The following is a 19401-nucleotide window of genomic DNA, read 5'->3' on the forward strand; positions in this document are numbered from 1 at the left end:
ATAAAATAAAATGAATATCAATATATTCCCTCTGGAATACCATAATTAAGTTTGGCATACACATTAATAAACAGTGTAACTCAATCCAAACAGGCCTTGGAAGGCCCAACAGTACTGACTAGCTGTTAGTCATCCTCAGCTGATAGGAGCCATGTGTCATGTAATATTTTGTGTAGTGTAATATCTTGTATAGACACCTTTTATTAACCTGACACATTCCACATCATTATGAAGTGTCGTATTCGTGATCTGTGGAACAAGTACTAATCTAATCTAATCTAATCTGGATGTGGATATGGAAGGCCATGTGATCAGCTCACTGCTCTTTAGCCATTATGAATTTTTGTGACTGCAACTGCTACTTCTCAGTCAAGTAGCACCTCAATTGGCCTCACAAAGGCTGAGTACACAGCATTTTCCAACATCATTTGGCAGACCTGGGTGGTCACCCATCCAAGTGTTGGCAAAGACCAAAAGTGCTTAACTTCTTTGATCTGACTGAAATTGGTGTAACTTCTTTGATCTGACTGAAATTGGTGTTACCACTGTGGCAAGGCTATTGACAACAAATAGTGTATAACTAACATAATTCCTCCACTACCTCCTAAAAATATTAATACCTATAATTCCAACTTGTAATATTAAAAAGTTAAACAATTTTTGAGATACAGAGATTTTAAGATGTTAATGCACAGCAAAAATTGCACAATTTTGAAAGATCAAAAATTATTAACTGTAGAATGAAATGTACAAAAAATCTTCAGCTTAGGCTCCTACCTGATTTTGATGGGTAGAATAAAATAATAAAAAATTACATAAGTCTTAATTGTCAAGATTAAATTTTTTATTTGTTGGTTTTACACAGACTGTCACAGTAATGAAGCAGTAATTCAAAGATTTTTTAACTTTTTCCCTGTGTCTTATTAATGTTCTGTTTTATATTAAATGGAAAATTATTGTAAATTTGTGTACAGATGTTGGATTACTTCAAGTTTCTTTGACGTTCAGTGCCGTTCATTTCCAAATTTTATTATATTTTTAAATAAAATGAACATTTCTTGTTATTGGCCAGTAATAATTTGTTTATGCTATGGTAAGTACTTTGCAGTGTACAACAGGTGACCAAGTGCTGAATTTGTATCTTCCAGTTTTACGTACCATGTTTATGTTTTCATTCTCTGTTTCAGAAGAAAGCTGATATCTCTCCTCAGAAAACAGATGAACAATTTACAGAAAAGGAAAATACCATTAACAAACTTAATGAACGTATTAAGTCCATATCTGCTGAATCAGAACAAAAGTAAGAAAGAATTGCTTCTTAGGCATTGGGCAGAAGTAAACATTTAGTTAATAGCCATAAAGTAATTATGAGAAACACAATTAATTTATTAATTGTTTTTTACACTAACAGTGGCATTGCTGGGCTGAGCATCCATTGACAGCCTGGACCTAGCTGAGCCTAATCCCTTCCTGTTACAGGAATGCTTTTACTTTATTGATTAACTGAAAGCTTCAGCATATCACTATGACTCATCTCTTCCTAGGACACCGATTAAATGACGTAACGAAAGCTATGTGTTAGATGTTATATCCACTGGTAATAGATTCGTGCCTTGTATTCTGCAGATCCTTTCATAAACGATTAACTTTAGGGAAAAAGAAAGGATGACAAGCTGGCTCTCTGTGTTGTGGTGCTAGATACCATTAATGTAGGGCTGCTTATGTTAGAAAGAAAGAGCCTTAAATGTGATTGATCTAAATTTGCTAAAATATTTGCGTATTGGCATCCTATTTAGAAGATAGACTGATTTTTATTTATTTATTTATTTTATTTATTTATTTATCCATCCGTAGACAATCAGGATTGTCTGGATGTTGTCAACATGAGTATATACAATAGGTACACAAATTTATAATTGTCACAATCGGAATTCATGAATATTATAACAAGATGCATTTTTAAACCACTTAATGACACAGTTGCTAATTTTTACATATTTCTATGCATTCACATCATCTCAAGTAATCATTGACAGTATAAAAGCACTTTTCCGAGAGATATTTTTTTAGCGATTTCCTCAGGTTATCTATTTTGCTTATGTCTTTGATCCCTTGTGGAAGTTTATTGTATAATTTAATTCCATTATATAACATGCTATTTTGAGTTTTTGATTTGTTTTTCCTATAGAGGTGTAAGTGTTGTCTGTGTCTGGTGTCATGTGCATGTATGGAACTGTTTATCGGGAACTGGTCAATGTGTCTTTTTATGTATATTACTGTCTGCAAAATGTATTCACAAGGAACTGTCAATATACCCAAAGATTTAAATAACTCTGTGCAATGGGATCTACTGCTACTTTTTGTTATGATTCGTACGGCCCGTTTTTGCAACTTAAATATTGTTTGTCTGTTCTGCTCTGTTGATCCCCAGAAGGTTATGCCATAACTAATTATAGAGTGGACATACGCAAGATATGCAGTTCTAGTACACCGGCTACTACACACTGAATTTATAATCCTAAGTGCATAGCATGCTGAAGCTATTTGCTTTCCAAGTACCGCAGTGTGCTTGGTCCAATTTAGTTGAGAGTCGACATGCATGCCTAAAAATTTTGTGGATGGTACACATTCTATGTGCTCGTCATTAACTTTTAGCTTGCTACTGTTCGGTTTTCTGTTTAAGTGGAAGCTAATACTGTTGGTTTTTTTTACATTTAGGGTTAATTTATTAGTCTCTATCCATTGGCATACATGCTTAAGTGTTTCCTCAGCTTTTTCATTGAGTGCACTTGGCGACTCAGCTTTGATTAGGATGTTACTGTCATCAGCAAACAGTACTGATTCACCATGTTTGACACTTTGTGGAAAATCGTTTATGTATATTAAAAAGAGGATTGGGCCCAGCACACTTCCTTGGGGGACTCCTATGTTGATGTATTCTGGGTTTGAAAGGTGTGAAAAGGTGTGATTGGAGTTGGTTTGAGTGATCTCCACCTGTTGAACCCTGTTTTGCAGGTATGAATGAAACCACATGTTTGTTACTCCTCTTACTCCTAGTGCATTTAGTTTGTTTAGCAAAATTGTGTGGTCTACCGTGTCAAATGCTTTGGTCAAATCAAGGAAGATCCCTGTTATGTGGTCTCCTTTGTCTAGTGCTTCGAGGATAACATTTGAGAAGTGAGCTACAGCTGAATTTGTGCTTTTGCCAGCCCGGAAACCAAATTGCTCTTTACTCAGAAGATTGAACTTTGTTAAGTACCCCATGAGCCTGTTTTTCATTATGGTCTCTATGACTTTTGAAAAGGATGACAGTAATGAGATTGGTCTGTAGTTTTCTATGATTTCTGGGTCACCTTTCTTATATATAGGTAGGATTTTTGCATGCTTTAGTATTTCTGGGAAGCAACCCATGGAGAAGGATTCATTGATGATGTGCACTAATGGGTCTTTGATGTTGTCTATGCAGTCCTTCAGTAAGCACACAGGTATTTCATCTATGCCTGCTGAATTTTTACATTTTAGGTTACTCACAACATTGGATACTTCTTCTGCTGTGGTTGGTCGTAGCATCATTGTGTGTGCTATTTTGTTCAGAGTTTGTGATTGCTTTGTTTTGTTGAACTTCTGTTGCAGTCTGGTACCTATGTTACTGAAATATTGATTGGCAAAGTTTGCTAGTTTTTTGGGATCATTTATTTTGGTATCATTGTGCTGAAACTGTATGTTTACTGGCTTTAATTTTTTCCTATTAGTTTCTTGTTTGGTGATTTTCCATGCTGCTTTGATTTTATTACTGGCTTTTTCTATAAATTTGTCATTTTGGTACCTTTTAGCCGCTAACAATACTTTTCTATAGATCTTTCCGTATCTATGATAATAGTTATGAAATGCTGAATCATTACGGTAGCTTTTCATTGAGCTGAGGTGCTTGAGTGTTTCAGCAGATTTCCTTATCCCATTGGTTACCCAGCTGTTGTTGTTGCATGATTTAGTGATTCTTAGAACATTAGGGAACACTTCTTCAAACCTGAATTTAAATACTGACAGAAACTTTGAAAACTTCCCATTTATAGTAGGTTCTCTGTACACTTCCTCCCATGTTTCACTGTTAAGTAGTGCAGCAAATAGAGCTCTTTTTGACTTAGAGAAAACCCTACTGTACTTGTGTATTTTAGTGTTATTATCTAATTCTATACCCAATTTTAATAACTGACTGGAATGGTCTGCGATGCCAAGGTCATCTATGACAACGTCACATCTATCTTTCTCTATGTCTGTTAGCATATGGTCAATACTTGAAGCTGAATGTCTGGTTATCCTAGTGGCAGTGTTGATTAATGGTGATACACCATAGGCATACATAATGTTCAGAAAATTATTGTACAACATATCTGGGTTCATCATGTTAATGTTTAGATCTCCACAAATGATAATTTTGCCTTTGGGGCTGGAGACCATATCTAATGCTTGGGTTAACTTTGTAGTGAATGTGTCCATGTCACCACTGGGAGCACGATATAGTTTGATAAAAGCTTGTGCTTGATAATTATATTACTTATGTGCTGTAAGTGTAGATTTTGCATCTGTACTGCTAATTATTGTTAGAAAACTGTTATATACGCACTCGAGAAAAAGCAAGAATACCACTTTGTCAAGTTTATTTCATGCACCAACAAAAATTATTTTGTGTGAAAAGTGCCTCTACTTGTGTGTACAGGTATTAGTAATTTCCATGAGAAATATTTAGTCCAAGCTGTAATTGTACTGTTTGTTAATGTGTGTTGTGTAAACTTCATTGGAATTAACTCAAAGTCACACTCAGCTTGCAAGGAATGTGACCGACGTGCGTTAAAAGGAACCTTTCATGTAGAGCACAGTTACTGACTCCATGAAAAGAGTGCTAAAGTGAACTGGAAATTCATAAATATTGATTCACCATCAACATGTCATGACTGTGTTCAAAACAGGCAGTCAGAACTTTTAAGTACAATAAACACAGAAATCTAAATCATTAACTTACTAAATAATAAAACTGAAACAATTAAATGCAAAATAACGCCCCTGAAGAAAGAAAATGGAAAACTGCCCACTGAAAAACTTCAAGTGTGTGTGTGTGTGTGTGTGTGTGTGTGTGTGTGTGTGTGTGTGTGTGCGTGTGTGTGTGTGTGCGCGCGCGCGCTCTCGATTTGTGCACCAGAAAGTGATCATAACCACAAAAATCTGCATTGTCAAAGTTTGGTGAAAAATGTAAATAAGACTAAGAGTTATTTTAGCAACAAATAGGGACATCAGTCACACTGGGTAATCACTCACACTGTATGGAAAAATAAATGAATACAAATGAACAGCTGTAAAATGATTTTTAAATAATTCGTGGTTCAGTGCTCCAAGATACCACAACTTGAAGTTGCAAAGTTGATGTTTGCTCAGCAATAAAGGATAAAGACACACCAGCTAAACAAGCACCCTAAAAACGTGCTGCAAGCCAAAAAAAATGCTTCTGAAAATTTAATTTTCATTGAAAAAAACAAAGATTCATGAAGAAGAACATTATTCCACGAGAGCATGATTTAAATTATTTTATTTGCATTACTAGTTTTGGGCACTGCCCATTCTCAAGCGCATCAATAAAACATATTGATACACCATAAAAAAAAGAGAGCTAAAACATGAAATTCACACAGCTACACTAGATGTAGCTTTATACAAGTATAGTAATTACTAGAGACCGGACTATATGCATCATAAAAGCCTTAAAATATACATGCAAATATTCATGAAAAATGCTTAAAAATGCATGGAAAGTGTCGAAATATGCCAGATCAAATAATAAACGTGGTAGTTACTGTGTGCATTGCCGGTATATCTCAAAGTCTAACCTGTGCATATCAATCACAAGGAAGAGAGATGGCCATCAAAAAATCGGTACATTTAGAATGCTGATATCATTTTCTGAATACTTCCTGGTAGAGGTTAGGAAGGGGGCCTTTCTGGGACTATTTTCTAAAAATTTGCAAAATGGGGATGCATAGCATATTTCAAGAGTTGTTCCTTGTTTGCTATTGTTGTCAGTAATAACCAGATGCAATGCGAGTGAGTCACAATGAAACAGTCGATATGTACAGGACCAACTTTGAGATATTTCACACACAGAGGGGCATACTTGAAAACTCCGTAATATTTTATTTAAAAAACAACATACAATCATGAATTTTTTTGAACAGCATTAACTTTTAGTTAATACTGTTGGACCAAAGCGTCATTTACAATTTATTTTACATTTCCCTACTTTTGTAAATGTAAAGGACCAAGATAATGTTTAGTAGTAAGATTGTGTCTTTGATCATGCAAAACATTTTTATAAGTAGAAATTGACCGTTCTACATCAACTGAGGTATTTGGCCAGTATTTGAATTTGAGTGCTATGTTGACACTTATTGTTTCTGGTAAAAGTTAAGCCATCCCATTAATAAAACTATCAATTTGGCACAAGGGTTCAACGCCTGGCTTATTGTTTAAAATGTTTTCAAACTTTTCTTTAAGTTTTCTTGGGAATATCTCCAGCAATGAGGAGGTCACTAGAACAATTTTATTAATTAACTGAATAGATTCACTCAGCACCAAACCATGAGTTTCAAGCTTTTTAATACTTGCAGATATATGGGGAAAATGAGTGCTAATCACAGCAATGTCTCTCTTTAATACTGGAATCACTAAAAGCTTCCTTGCACTGGGAAACTGCCAAAGCCTCTGCATTTACTACTCCTCTAATGGCCTCGAAATGTTCATTGTAAAACTACACAGCATCAACCCACATACCCCAATGAGTTACCACTGTTTCAGGAGGTAAGGGCACATTTGGTAGTTTTTATTTGTTGGTCTTGATGCGAGCAGGACCCTTTAGAAACACTTTCTTTGTGGATGAAATCAGTTTATTTATATTCACAAATGTGGATCGAATGTACTCCTTCAGAAAGGCAATGTACTCCATGAGCAAAGCACATCACATGAATCAAATTGGGATAAAATACTTGGACAGCTTTTCCTGCTTTGATCATATAGGGGGCAGCATCAGAAATAAACACAAACACCCTTTCATCTGCAGAAGACTCTGGAAATATTTTCCGAGTACCCGCATTCACAAATCTGGTGATCGTTGAATGATTTACTTTGTCAAGTTCTTTGCAGGCTGCTAAATGAGAAGAAGAAGGCACTTCTTTTAAAGCACCAACAATTAAATTGCAGTGTAATGGCCACAAGTGTACGTAGTTTCATCAGCTGAAATTCAGATAATGCTGTCCTTGAGTTCATTGCATATTTATTTCAGAACATTTACATATGTTGTCAGAATGTAATTTTTATGCACTTTTAATTCATCTGGTTTGTTTTCGATTTAAGCAATATTTGTGCAGGAAGCCTTTGAGGATTGGGTTTGTAAGCTTGTGAAGAGGAATATTGCTTGCAATGAATGTTACACATAGATCACTGTTAAACTGACTTTTTTGGTTACCTTTGGCCAATCCCTGCTACTGAATCTTGCTGTTGTCAGTAGTTGTTGTTGTGGTCCTTTCTTCTGCATTCCTGTGATATGAAAACCTGTCTTAACATGCTGGTCTATTTGAAATTTTTTGCATGAAATATTTTTCCCGTGAACTCGACAATGTAAAACAGTTCTGTCCTATGCAAATGTTCCAGGGTGGTCAGCTATCCATGAAATTATGTTTCTTTTTTCAGCACACAACACGTTACATACAACATGTCATAAACATGTTCAACTGTGTACAAGTAAATAGAGAGCTAAACTCAAACAATAGGCATGTGACTAAATGCTTGTGTAGTTTAGTTTAATTGTTGCTGGCATCATTGGTATGACAGTGGAGGAGCTTAACCAGGGATACGGGTGCAGGAGCATTGACCCTCTCTGCCAGTTCCTGTCCTCCTTCTGTAATGATTTTGCTAGGCAGTTGCCTCTCGGTTAGCAATTGCACACAGTTCTAGGTTGTGGTCAATCTGAGACACATCAAAAGTAGATCTACTAGAGACTGCTCATCTAAATTTTTAAAATATTGCAAACATAGAGTGAAAATATGCATCGTCACTAGTTTTTAGTTAGAATATGCAATAACCTGTGAAAAGGTGTCAAATATGCAACATGCAAATGCATATAATCTGCTCTCTAGTAATTACCTGTAGTTATAGATGTGAATGTAGCTTTATAAAAGTATAGTAATTGCCTGTAGTAGCAGATGTGGATACATTGTCATCATTTCATTAAAAAGATCATATTGATTCACATATTTCCTTATCATTCACGTTGGTACAAATTCAGTTCATAGCTGTAGCTAAAGTGAGTTCGTAAAGAAACACAGAACTTAATTTGGATGACAAGAAATGTTTTTGCAATTTATAGTAAGCGGTATAATACACAAAATATCAGCAAGTGAAAAATACATGGAAGTGATGTAATTCACACCTGCCCAAAAGTAGCTAAAAAGCTCCAATAAACATGGTTCAGCAAATCAACCATTGCCTATGTATCACATTAATTTGAGTTGGGAACCAACAGTAAAAGCCCATGGATACCACAGTACTTATGTTGATATCTCAAGGTTTGGAAGTGACTATCTGTTTGTTTACTATTCTTTCCCCTCTGTGCACTGTGCTGTACCAGCCTCATAATCAGTTACAAACTTCAAGGCACCATGGACAGAGGCTACACCAATGAAGAGTTCACTGACAGGCACTTTATATATGGCAAAATCAATGGCAGTCCCCTCAAGGCTGAATGATTGTATGAAGAAGCTTTTCCTCTGTGACAGATGTATTATTTAACTGGTTACATTAGTGCCTTAGAGAAACTGGAAGTTTCACACACCATGTATCAGAAGGTCGACCCAGATCAATAATACCCAATTTGAGGAAAGGATGTTATGCATTGTACAAGTACTTCAAACAAGAAAGATTGGTACCCAAGAATGTGTCCTGAGTCTTAGCAGTGTGTAGTGGATTTTACATCAGCAAGTACTCTATCCGTATCATCTCCAGTGAGTGCAAGCCTCAACAGTACAGACTTCCCTCCTAGAGAGAATTTCTGCCAATGGGTGCAACAGCAGTGCACCCTGAATCCCTGTTTCTGTTCACGGATGAGGCTGGATTTCCTCGTGACAATATTTGTAACTATGATAACTGTCACATTTGCGCTGATGTCAGTCCTAATGATGTATCACAATGTCAGCAGCATTATTCAATGTCAGAAGCATTATTCTTTGAATGCTTGGGCAGAACTGCTTGGGGGCCACAGCAACTGGACCACACTTCCTACCACATAGACGAACTGGACAACAGTACATGTGGTTTCTGCTTCCAGATGTACATCATGATGTCCCACTGAACCAATGCCTGAACATGTGGTTCATGTGTGACAGTGCTCCAATACATTTTAATTTATGAGTTCGTCAGCTTCGAACTTGGTCGTAAGGTTGACACTGGCCTGTGCGATGGCCTCCAAGGTCTCCAGATTTAAATCCCATGGACTTCTGTGTGTGGGGTCATGTCAAAGGCATGGTCTACACTGCTGAGGTTAACACTCTTGAGGAATTACACTTGCAGATTGGAACAGCCTTCCAGGATTCAGAGAGTCCCTCCAGGTCTGCCTGACAGGATTCGCAACTCATTCCAGAGACAAGTTCAGTGTTGCATTCAGATGCATGGACAACATTTCAAACACCAACTTTCATGTTTAGGGATGCCATGTACACTGGTGAACCTTTACAGAAAATGTGTTGTATCTCAACAGTGGCAGATTTGTGGACCCATGTTTATTGACCATCACTTCTGAAACATCACGTATAGACAGAATAAATAGCTGTATACGTAAAGAACATGACATTCCTGGGGTAACATTTAAGGATTCAGTTAAGTTTATTAATAACAATTATACAGCAGAGAATACCATGCACTTAAATAGATTTGGTTCAGTAACTTGTGGCAATTTGTTCACTGGTGTTTGAAGAATTATGTAGCAGAGGATAGTATGCCTTAAATGTATTTGGATCAGTAACTTGTGCCAATATGTTCACTGATATCTGTAATATTATGTAACACAAGGGGCACCGATATGTAAAGATGGAGATTGTGTTGTTGTGGTCTTCAGCCCAGAGACTGGTTTGATGCAGCTCTCCATGCTACTCCATCCTGTGCAAGCCTCTTCATCTACGAATAACTACTGCAACCTTCATCCTTCTGAATCTAGTTAGTGTATTCATCTCTTGGTCTCCCTCTATGATTTTTACCCTCCAAGCTTCCCTCCAATTCTAAATTTGTGATCCCTTGATGCCTTAGAACATGTCCCACCAACCGATCCCTTCTTCTAGTCAAGTTGTGCCACAAATTCCTCTTCTCTCTGATTATATTCAGTGCTTCCTCATTATTTATATGATCTATCCATCTAATCTTCAGCATTCTTCTGTTGTACCATGTTTCGAAAGCTTCTACTCTCTTCTTGTCTAAAGTATTTATCATCCATCTTTCACTCCCATACATGGCTGCACTCTGTACAAATACTTTCAGAAAAGAGATCCTGATTTTGAAATCTATACTCAGTGTTAACAAATTTTATCTTCTTAAGAAATGCTTGTCTTGCCATTGCCAGTATACATTTTATATCATCTCCACTTCAGCCATCTTCAGTCATTTTGCTTCCCAAATAGCAAAACTCATCTACAACGTTAAGTGACTCATTTCCCAATCTAATTTCCTCAGAATCACCTGCTTTAATTTGACTACATTCCATTATCCTTGTTTTGCTTTTGTTGATATATTGATATTCATCTTATATCATCCTTTCAAGACACTGTCCATTCTGTTCAGCTGCTCTTCCAGGTTCTTTGCTGTCTCTGACAGAAATATATTGACATTGGCAAACCTCAAAGTTTTATGAAACAAAATAATGCAGCTAACAGGACCTATAAAAGTATACCTCAAGAATAATATTTTTAAAAGTGTAAATGAATATAAGATTCCCTTCTTGATGCATTTACATACAGATTAATAGTCTGAAGGTAAAGGGTAAATATGATAAAACTTCAAAAATTGGTGAATTACACATTAATTTATCAGAACTGAGAAACGTCAAAGTTCACTGCCAAACAAACATTGGCTTAAAAAAGACTCTACTCTATCACAATTTTAAATAAATGAGGAACATTCAGAGTGGGCAGTAGCTTTGTAGAACTAGCAGAAATCATGGATGCTCCTGTATGGTTAGGACTATTGAAAATATGTTGGAATGTGTAAATTAAGACACGGGGTCAAGTCTCTGAATGGAGCACTTACAGTCGAAAGCTGCTGTTTGGAATTAGGGTGAAGCATTGTAGAGATCTGTACATACAGGCTTCTAGCATGCACATCAAATATGATTATAAATCAATCATTTGAAGATAAACTTTTCCAGGTATGCTGAAATATGTTGATGTCAAAAGGTTATTCAAAAAATATCTCCTAAAATTAGATGGGAAATTACTATTCTAGTTTCCTCCTTAGAGTTTTCCAGTACCTTTGAGGAGTTTCTTAAAATATGAGTTGGAAATTTTTTTGAAGAATTCAAGTCATTTCAGAAAATCTAAATATTTTTGAAAGAATCAAAAACACTGTGTTTGCTCTCAATGATTTCCTTTATTGATGAGTATGAGAAAAGTACAGGAATTTTATGTGAATTGTCAAATACCTTAGATGGTTTTAACCTCTTTTTCACATTTGCGTAACTCTGAAAAATGTGGAATGAGGGTTGCATTTTAAAATGATTGAAGTTTCGGTTGGCCGTCTGCTTCATGTCTGCTGTGCAGTGAGCTACGTTAATTTGAATATTAACTGTATTTTTTTTACTTTTCACATCTTCTTCCAAGTGTGTTTGCCTTTAGGAACCTTTAATTGTCAAGTGCTAGTAATAGTGTTCCATAGATTTCGTGTTTGTTTTGAATACAGTCAGAGAGAGTCCCTTTAGTCAGCCATAGTTCCAGTACTGTCAGTGTCATCGTAACTGCCGTCTGCTTCACGCCTGCTGTGCAGCAAGCTACGTTAATTTAAGTATTAGCTGTATTTTTTTTTACATGTCACTCCTTCTTCCGTGTGTTTTTGCTTTTAGGAAGCTTTAATTGTTGAGTGCCAGTAATAGTGTTCCATAGATTTCGTGTTGTTTTGAATACAGTCCAGAGACAGGTAGTGCTATTTTCATTGTTTTCTACAAGAAGTGTCTAGCAACCATAGTTTAGTCAACAATCAGCTGCCTTTAGTGAATTAGCAGTCTAGTTAAAAGTTGATTAACTGTTTAAAGTAAATTGATTTCTTAGGATGGATAGGATGTGTGACTGCTGTGTACGGACACAAGAGAAGCTGGCCACTGTTCGTGAACAGCTGAACATGTTGATGGCCGCAGTCAGCCGTCTCCAGGCTGCTGCCGCGGAGTGTAGCGGCAGGGGGGAGTTTGGTGCATCGCATCGTACACCCCAGGTGTTACATGCATCACCCACTGTCCCTGCTGTCGAGACATCTTCACAGGTACTGGGAGCAGTTGGGCCACCCTCTCCCGAAGGGTAGTGGCAGGTTCAGCGTCGTTCGCGGTGCACGAGGCGGAGGGTCAATGTGGAGGCTGGCCGTGTGGCATCGACCGCTCTGCCTGTGAGTGGACATGTGGCCGCTCCTTCAGAAAGGTCCGAGCAGGCACACGGGTTTATTAATTATTGGGAGCTCCAATGTTAGGCAGGTGATGGAGCCCCTTAGGGAAATAGCGGAAAGGTCGGGGAAGAAGGCCAGTGTTCATTCTGTCTGCTTGCCAGGGGGTCTCATCCGAGATGTGGAGGAGGCCCTGCCGGCGGCGATAGAGAGCAATGCTCATGTTGGCATCAATGACTCCTGCCGTTTGGGTTCAGAGATCATCCTCAGTTTGTATAGGCGGTTGGCGGAATTGGTGAAAGCGGAAAGCCTCGCTCGCGGGGTGGAATCTAAGCTAACTATTTGTATTATCATACCCAGAACTGATCGCAGTCCTTTGGTTTGGAGCCAAGTAGAAGTCTTAAACTAGAGGCTCAGGCGATTCTGTGGAGATCTGGGGTGCAAATTTCTCGACCTCTGCTATCGGGTGGAGAAATGTAGGGTCCCCCTGAATAGGTCAGGTGTGCACTACACGCAGGAAGCAGCTACTAGGGTAGCGGAGTACGTGTGGAGTGCACATGAGGCTTTTTAGGTTAGAGAATTCCCTCCCTAGGCCCGACAAGACACCTCCTGAGATGCAGCAAGGTAGGAGTAGGCAAAATGCAACAGGGAATAACAATATTAATGTGCTAATAGTAAACTGTAGGAGCGTTTATAGAAAGGTCCCAGAACTGCTCTCATTAATAAATGGTCACAACGCCCATATAGCACTTGGGACAGAAAGTTGGCTGAAACCAGACATAAACAGTAAAGAAATCCTAAACTCAGATTGGAATGTATATTGCAGAGACAGGCTGGACAGTGAAGGGGGAAAAGTGTTTATACCGATAAGAAGTGCAATAGTATTGAAGGAAATTGATGGAGATCCAAAATGTGAAATAATTTGGGTGAAGGTCATGGTTAAAGTAGGCTCAGACATAGTAATTGGATGTGTCTATAGGCCCCCTGGCTCAGCAGCTGTTATGGCTGAGCACCTGAAGAATAATTTGGAAAATATTTCGAGTAGATTTCCCCACCATGTTATAGTTCTGGGTGGAGATTTTAATTTGCCAGATATAGACTGGGAGACTCAAACGTTCATAAAACTACCTTGAGCAGTTAAACAGAGAACCGACTCATGACGATAACATATTAGACCTTCTGGTGACAAACAGACCCAAACTATTTGAAACAGTTAACGCAGAATAGGGAATCAGCGATCATAAAGCGGTTACTGCATCGATAATTTCAGCTGTAAATAGAAATATTAAAAAAAGGTAGGAAGATTTTTCTGTTTAGCAAAAGTGACAAAAAGCAGATTACAGAGTACCTGATGGCTCAACACAAAAGTTTTGTCTCAAGTACAGATAGTGTTGAGGATCAGTGGACAAAGTTCAAAACCATCGTGCAATATGCGTTAGATGAGTATGTGCCAAGCAAGATCGTAAGAGATGGAAAAGAGCCACTGTGGTACAACAACCGAGTTAGAAAACTGCTGTGGAAGCAAACTTCACAGCAAACATAAACATAGCCAAAGCCTTGCAGACAAACAAGAATTACGCGAAGCGAAATGTAGTATGAGGAGGGCTATGCGAGAGGCGTTCAATGAATTCAAAAGTAAAGTTCTATGTGCTGACTTGGCGGAAAATCCTAAGAAATTTTGGTCTTATGTCAAAGTGGTAGGTGCATCAAAACAAAATGCCCAGACACTCTGTGACCAAAATGGTACTGAAACAGAGGATGACAGACTAAAGGCCGAAATACTAAATGTCTTTTTCCAAAGCTGTTCCACAGAGGAAGACAGCACTGTGGTTCCTTCTCTAGATTGGTGCACAGATGACAAAATGGTAGATATTGAAATAGACGACAGAGGGATAGAGAAACAATTAAAATCGCTCAAAAGAGGAAAGGCCGCTGGGCCTGATGGGATACCAGTTCAATTTTGCACAGAGTATGTGAAGGAACTTGCCCCCCTTCTTGAAGCGGTGTACCGTAAGTCTCTAGAAGAGCGTATCATTCCAAAGGATTGGAAAAGGGCACAGGTCATCCCCGTTTTCAAGAAGGGACATCGAACAGATGTGCAGAACTATAGACCTATATCTCTAACGTCGATCAGTTGTAGAATTTTGGAACATGTGTTATGTTCGAGTATAATGACTTTTCTGGAGACTAGAAATCTACTCTTTAGGAATCAGCATGTGTTTCGAAAAAGACGGTCATGTGAAACCCAGCTCGCGCTACTCGTCCACGAGACTCAGAGGGCCATAGACACGGGTTCACAGGTAGATGCCGTGTTTGTTGACTTCCGCAAGGCGTTCGATACAGTTCCCCACAGTCATTTAATCAACTAACTAAGAGCACATGGACTGTCAGACCAATTGTGTGATTGGATTGAGGAGTTCCTAGATAACAGAACACAGCATGTCATTCTCAATGGAGAGAAGTCTTCCAAAGTAAGAGTGATTTCAGGTGTGCTACAGGGGAGTGTCATAGGACCATTGCTATTCACAATATGCATAAATGACCTTGTGGATGACATCAGAAGTTCACTGAGGCTTTTTGCAGATGATGCTGTGGTGTATCGAGAGGTTGTAACAATGGAAAATTGTACTGAAATGCAGGAGGATCTAAATAAAATTATGTGACAAAGAAATGGAATTAAAAATTTACATTTAAATCAATTAATGAAATTAAAATGATGATCAAGGTCATTTCAATCAAGATTTAAAATAGACGAAGCTGTTATCCTATTCATCATACCACGCAATGATACTATATAAGTCAACCTTTTAAAGCTATTGAGAATTTTAAAAAATTCCAATTTTTCTTCATTAATTGCTCGCAAATGAGGGCCCACCAGTATGAACAGCTGCAGAGTGTGATATGTGGGATCTTAACCCTACATCTCAATATAGATAATTTCAAAAAGTTGATCACTTTGCTGGGGACCTCTCCTTGTCAGCATTTCTTCTCAGTGACTATTCTTTTCTGCACCCCCTTACGCCCTTTTAGTTCTCTATATCTTTTTTTTTTCTAATTTGTCCATTTTTCTGCCCCTGCCCCTGCCCCCCTCCCCCAACCTCTGCCACATGTAATGCCCTTAGCTTTCCGCTCTTATTAACTTGTGTGATGTATTGTCAGTAATCTCTGTCTTGCTTATTATCCTATCTTCCTTGTTGAAGCACTCAGGCTTTCAAGTCTCATCTGATGCTTTCCCCATCATCAGTCTTTTATTCTCATCATGCCAGTCTCCCCTGTCCTACGGTTCTAGATGAATTTTTCAAACACTCCCCAATTCCTAAACTTCGCCAGTCTTTTTCTTTCATCCCTCTTCATTTCCCTACAACACTAGTGCCAGAAGAAGAAGCCATGGCCCTGAAAGCTTGCTCATTTCTTTAAGATATTTTATCTATTCCATTCTATTACATTTTCAGAAATGTATTATTTTCGTTGGTATATGTAAGAATTACAAGGTATTTGAAGGGACGTCTGCAAGATTTATGGTCATTTATTTTACAAAGTTTCCCTATTTGTCACTTTGGTTGAACAGTATTATTGGCTGCAGATGGGTTACCTCAATGAATGTTTGACTGTAACACCAATAATCCAGTTAGCACTCACACCCTTCTGCCTCTAAGGATGTCACTTACATCCCTTTGACTTCCTATTAATATCAGATTTGGAATTGTTGTAACAGGTGTATGTACAATGTGAGCAGTAGACTGAACAAAACTTTATTCCACTGAAGCATTAACTACTTGAACAAAGTATTTAAGTAACATTCAGCACGAACCAATTACATACACAAACAACTGTAGCAGTACACATAGAGAACTGAGTTCAAGCATAGCTCGGCTAGCCTCAAATTAATAGACTGGGCTCTGTGGCAGGCTCTGAAAGTGATTCTCTCTCTCTCTCTCTCTCTCTCTCTCTCTCTCACACACACACACACACACACACACACACACACACACACACAAGTCTGAGGCACCATGTGCAGATGCCGTAGCGCTACCACATGTGCAGCCTTTTGAAAGTATGAGCACATGTCACCAATTTCTTGAGACATTCATGGTGTCCTCCTTGTCCACTGGGCTCTGGCTAAGGTGACATGCTGTAACAGGAGCATACAGTCTTGAAGTGCTTCAGGTGCAGAAACATTCTGTGCCCACTTCACCATGTCAAGCCATAAGGCAACACTAGCGACGCTGGGGGTGTTTACATGTCAACCTCGGGCATCAGCTCTGGTAACAATGTTCTCTGTGCTGATGACACTGGTATCAGCAGTTGCTCAGGAATGGGTGATGGAATCCCTGACGATGGTGTTAGAAGCAACAGAGGAACTTCTGGTTTGGCCACTGAGGCTAGATGCCCTTGACCACACAGGAGTGCAGAATCTGCAGCAGCAAGTGATGTGACGCCCAATGTGGACAGGCTCGGAGGTGATGGTGTGACATCAGGGGTGCCCAGCTGTCCACATAAATGTGAAGCTAATCATGGTGCCTTGAGCATGGGCCATCCTCCGTGTAGATGTCACAGAGACAATGCCCCTGGCATCTGCCGATGACAGCTGGAATCCATTTAGGGCAACGCCTGAAAGTGTGTGACCAGATAACCAAACCCAGCAAAAATAGGCACAGTGGCTGCACAAGCTGACGTCCAGGTGGAGGATGCATGAGGTGTAGCAGTGTTCTTGGCTGGCGCCCATGTAGTGGCTCTGCCGGGTTGTTCTCACTGAACGGTGTGGAATGCTTTGGTGAGGGAAGCCGATCTAAGCCAATGCCGGACAAAGAGTTGGCAACATACTTTTTCATCTGAGCTATGAACATTCACACCAGGTGTTCCACCTCACCATTAGATTGTGAATGGAATGGCATGGCGAGTGTGTGACGTGTACCAAGCAATTAAAATTGTGGACCATTATTGGACACTTACATCATGGCAAATCTTTGACTGAAAAATTTTTGGTTAAGGTGGCAACAGTGGCATTTGCAGATGTGGAAACATAATGAATGATGTGTGTTGTTGTTGTTGTGGTCTTCAGTCCTGAGACTGGTTTAATGCAGCTCTCCATGCTACTCTATCCTGTGCAAACTTCTTCATCTCCCAGTACCTACTGCAGTCTACATACTTCTGAATCTGCTTAGTGTATTCATCTCTTGGTCTCCCTCTATGATTTTTACCCTCCACTCTGCCCTCCAATACTAAATTGGTGATTCCTTGATGCCTCAGAACATGTCCTAACAAACCGATTCTTTCTTCCAGTCAAGTTGTGCAACAAACTCCTCTTCTCCCCAATTCTGCTCAGTACCTCCTCATTAGTTATGTGATCTATCCATCTAAACTTCAGCATTCTTCTGTAGCACCACATTTCGAAAGCTTCTATTCTATTCTGGTCCAAACTATTTATCGTCCATGTTTCACTTCCGTACATGGCTACACTCCATACAAATACTTTCAGGAACATCTTTCTGACTCTTAAATATATACTCCATGTTAACAAATTTCTCTTCTTCAGAAACACTTTCCTTGCCATTGACAGTCTACATTTTATATCCTCTCTACTTCGACCATCTTCAGTTATTTTGCTCCCCAAATAGCAAAACTCCTTTACTACTTTAAGTGTCTCCTTTCCTAATCTAATTCCCTCAGCATCACCCGACTTAATTCAACTACATTCCATTATCCTACTTTTGCTTTTGTTGATGTTCATCTTATATCCTCCTTTCAAGACACTGTCCATTTCATTCAACTGCTCTTCCAAGTCCTTTGCTGTCTCTGACAGAATTACAATGTCATCGGAGAACCTTAAAGTTTTTATTTCTTCTCCATGGATTTTAATACCTACTCCGAGTTTTTCTTTTGTTTCGTTTACTGCTTGCTCAATATACAGATTGAACAACATCGGAGAGAGGCTACAACCCTGTCTCACTCCCTTCCCAAGCACTGCTTCCCTTTCATGTCCCTCGACTCTTATAACTGCCATCTGGTTTCTGTACAAATTGTAAATAGCCTTTCGTTCCCTGTATTTTACCCCTGCAACATTTAGAATTTGAAAGAGAGTATTCCAGTTAACATTGTCAAAAGCTTCCTCTAAGTCTACAAATGCTAGAAATGTAGGTTTGCCTTTTCTTAATCTAGCTTTTAAAATAAGTCATAGGGTCAGTATTGCCTCAAGTGTTCCCATATTTCTACAGAATCCAAACTGATCTTCCCCGAGGTCGACTTCTACCAGTTTTTCCATTCGTCTGTAAAGAATTTGCGTTAGTATTTTGCAGCCGCGGCTTATTAAACTGATAGTTCGGTAATTTTCACATCTGTCAATGCCTGCTTTCTTTGGGATTGGAATTATGATATTCTTCTTGAAGTCTGAGGTTATTTCGCCTGTCTCATACATCTTGCTCACCAGATGGTAGAGTTTTGTCAGGACTGGCTCTCCTAAGGCTGTCAGTAGTTCTAATGGAATGTTGTCTACTCCTGGGGCCTTGTTTCGACTCAGGTCTTTCAGTGCTCTGTCAAACTCTTCACGCAGTATCGTATCTCCCATTTCATCTTCATCTACACCCTCTTCCATTTCCATAATATTGTTCTCAAGTACATTGCTCTTGTATAGACCCTCTATATACTCCTTCCACCTTTCTGCTTTCCCTTCTTTGCTTAGAACTGGGTTTCCATCTGAGCTCTTGATGTTCATACAAGTGGTTCTCTTATCTC

General features: G+C 38.8%; 1 protein-coding gene across 2 annotated transcripts in view; it reads left to right on the forward strand.

Annotated features, from left to right (window-relative positions):
* The window catches only part of LOC126281632 (golgin subfamily A member 6-like protein 22), a 279886-nt gene that overhangs the window by 140111 nt on the left and 120374 nt on the right, over positions 1-19401 (forward strand). For both annotated transcript variants that reach the window (XM_049980769.1, XM_049980760.1), the window contains one exon: positions 1188-1300. In XM_049980769.1, coding sequence (XP_049836726.1) covers positions 1188-1300 — 113 coding nt within the window. The remainder of the gene's footprint in view (positions 1-1187; positions 1301-19401) is intronic.

The sequence above is a fragment of the Schistocerca gregaria genome, chromosome 1 (genome assembly GCF_023897955.1).
Source record: "Schistocerca gregaria isolate iqSchGreg1 chromosome 1, iqSchGreg1.2, whole genome shotgun sequence".
In the NCBI taxonomy this organism is placed as follows: Eukaryota; Metazoa; Arthropoda; class Insecta; order Orthoptera; family Acrididae; genus Schistocerca; species Schistocerca gregaria.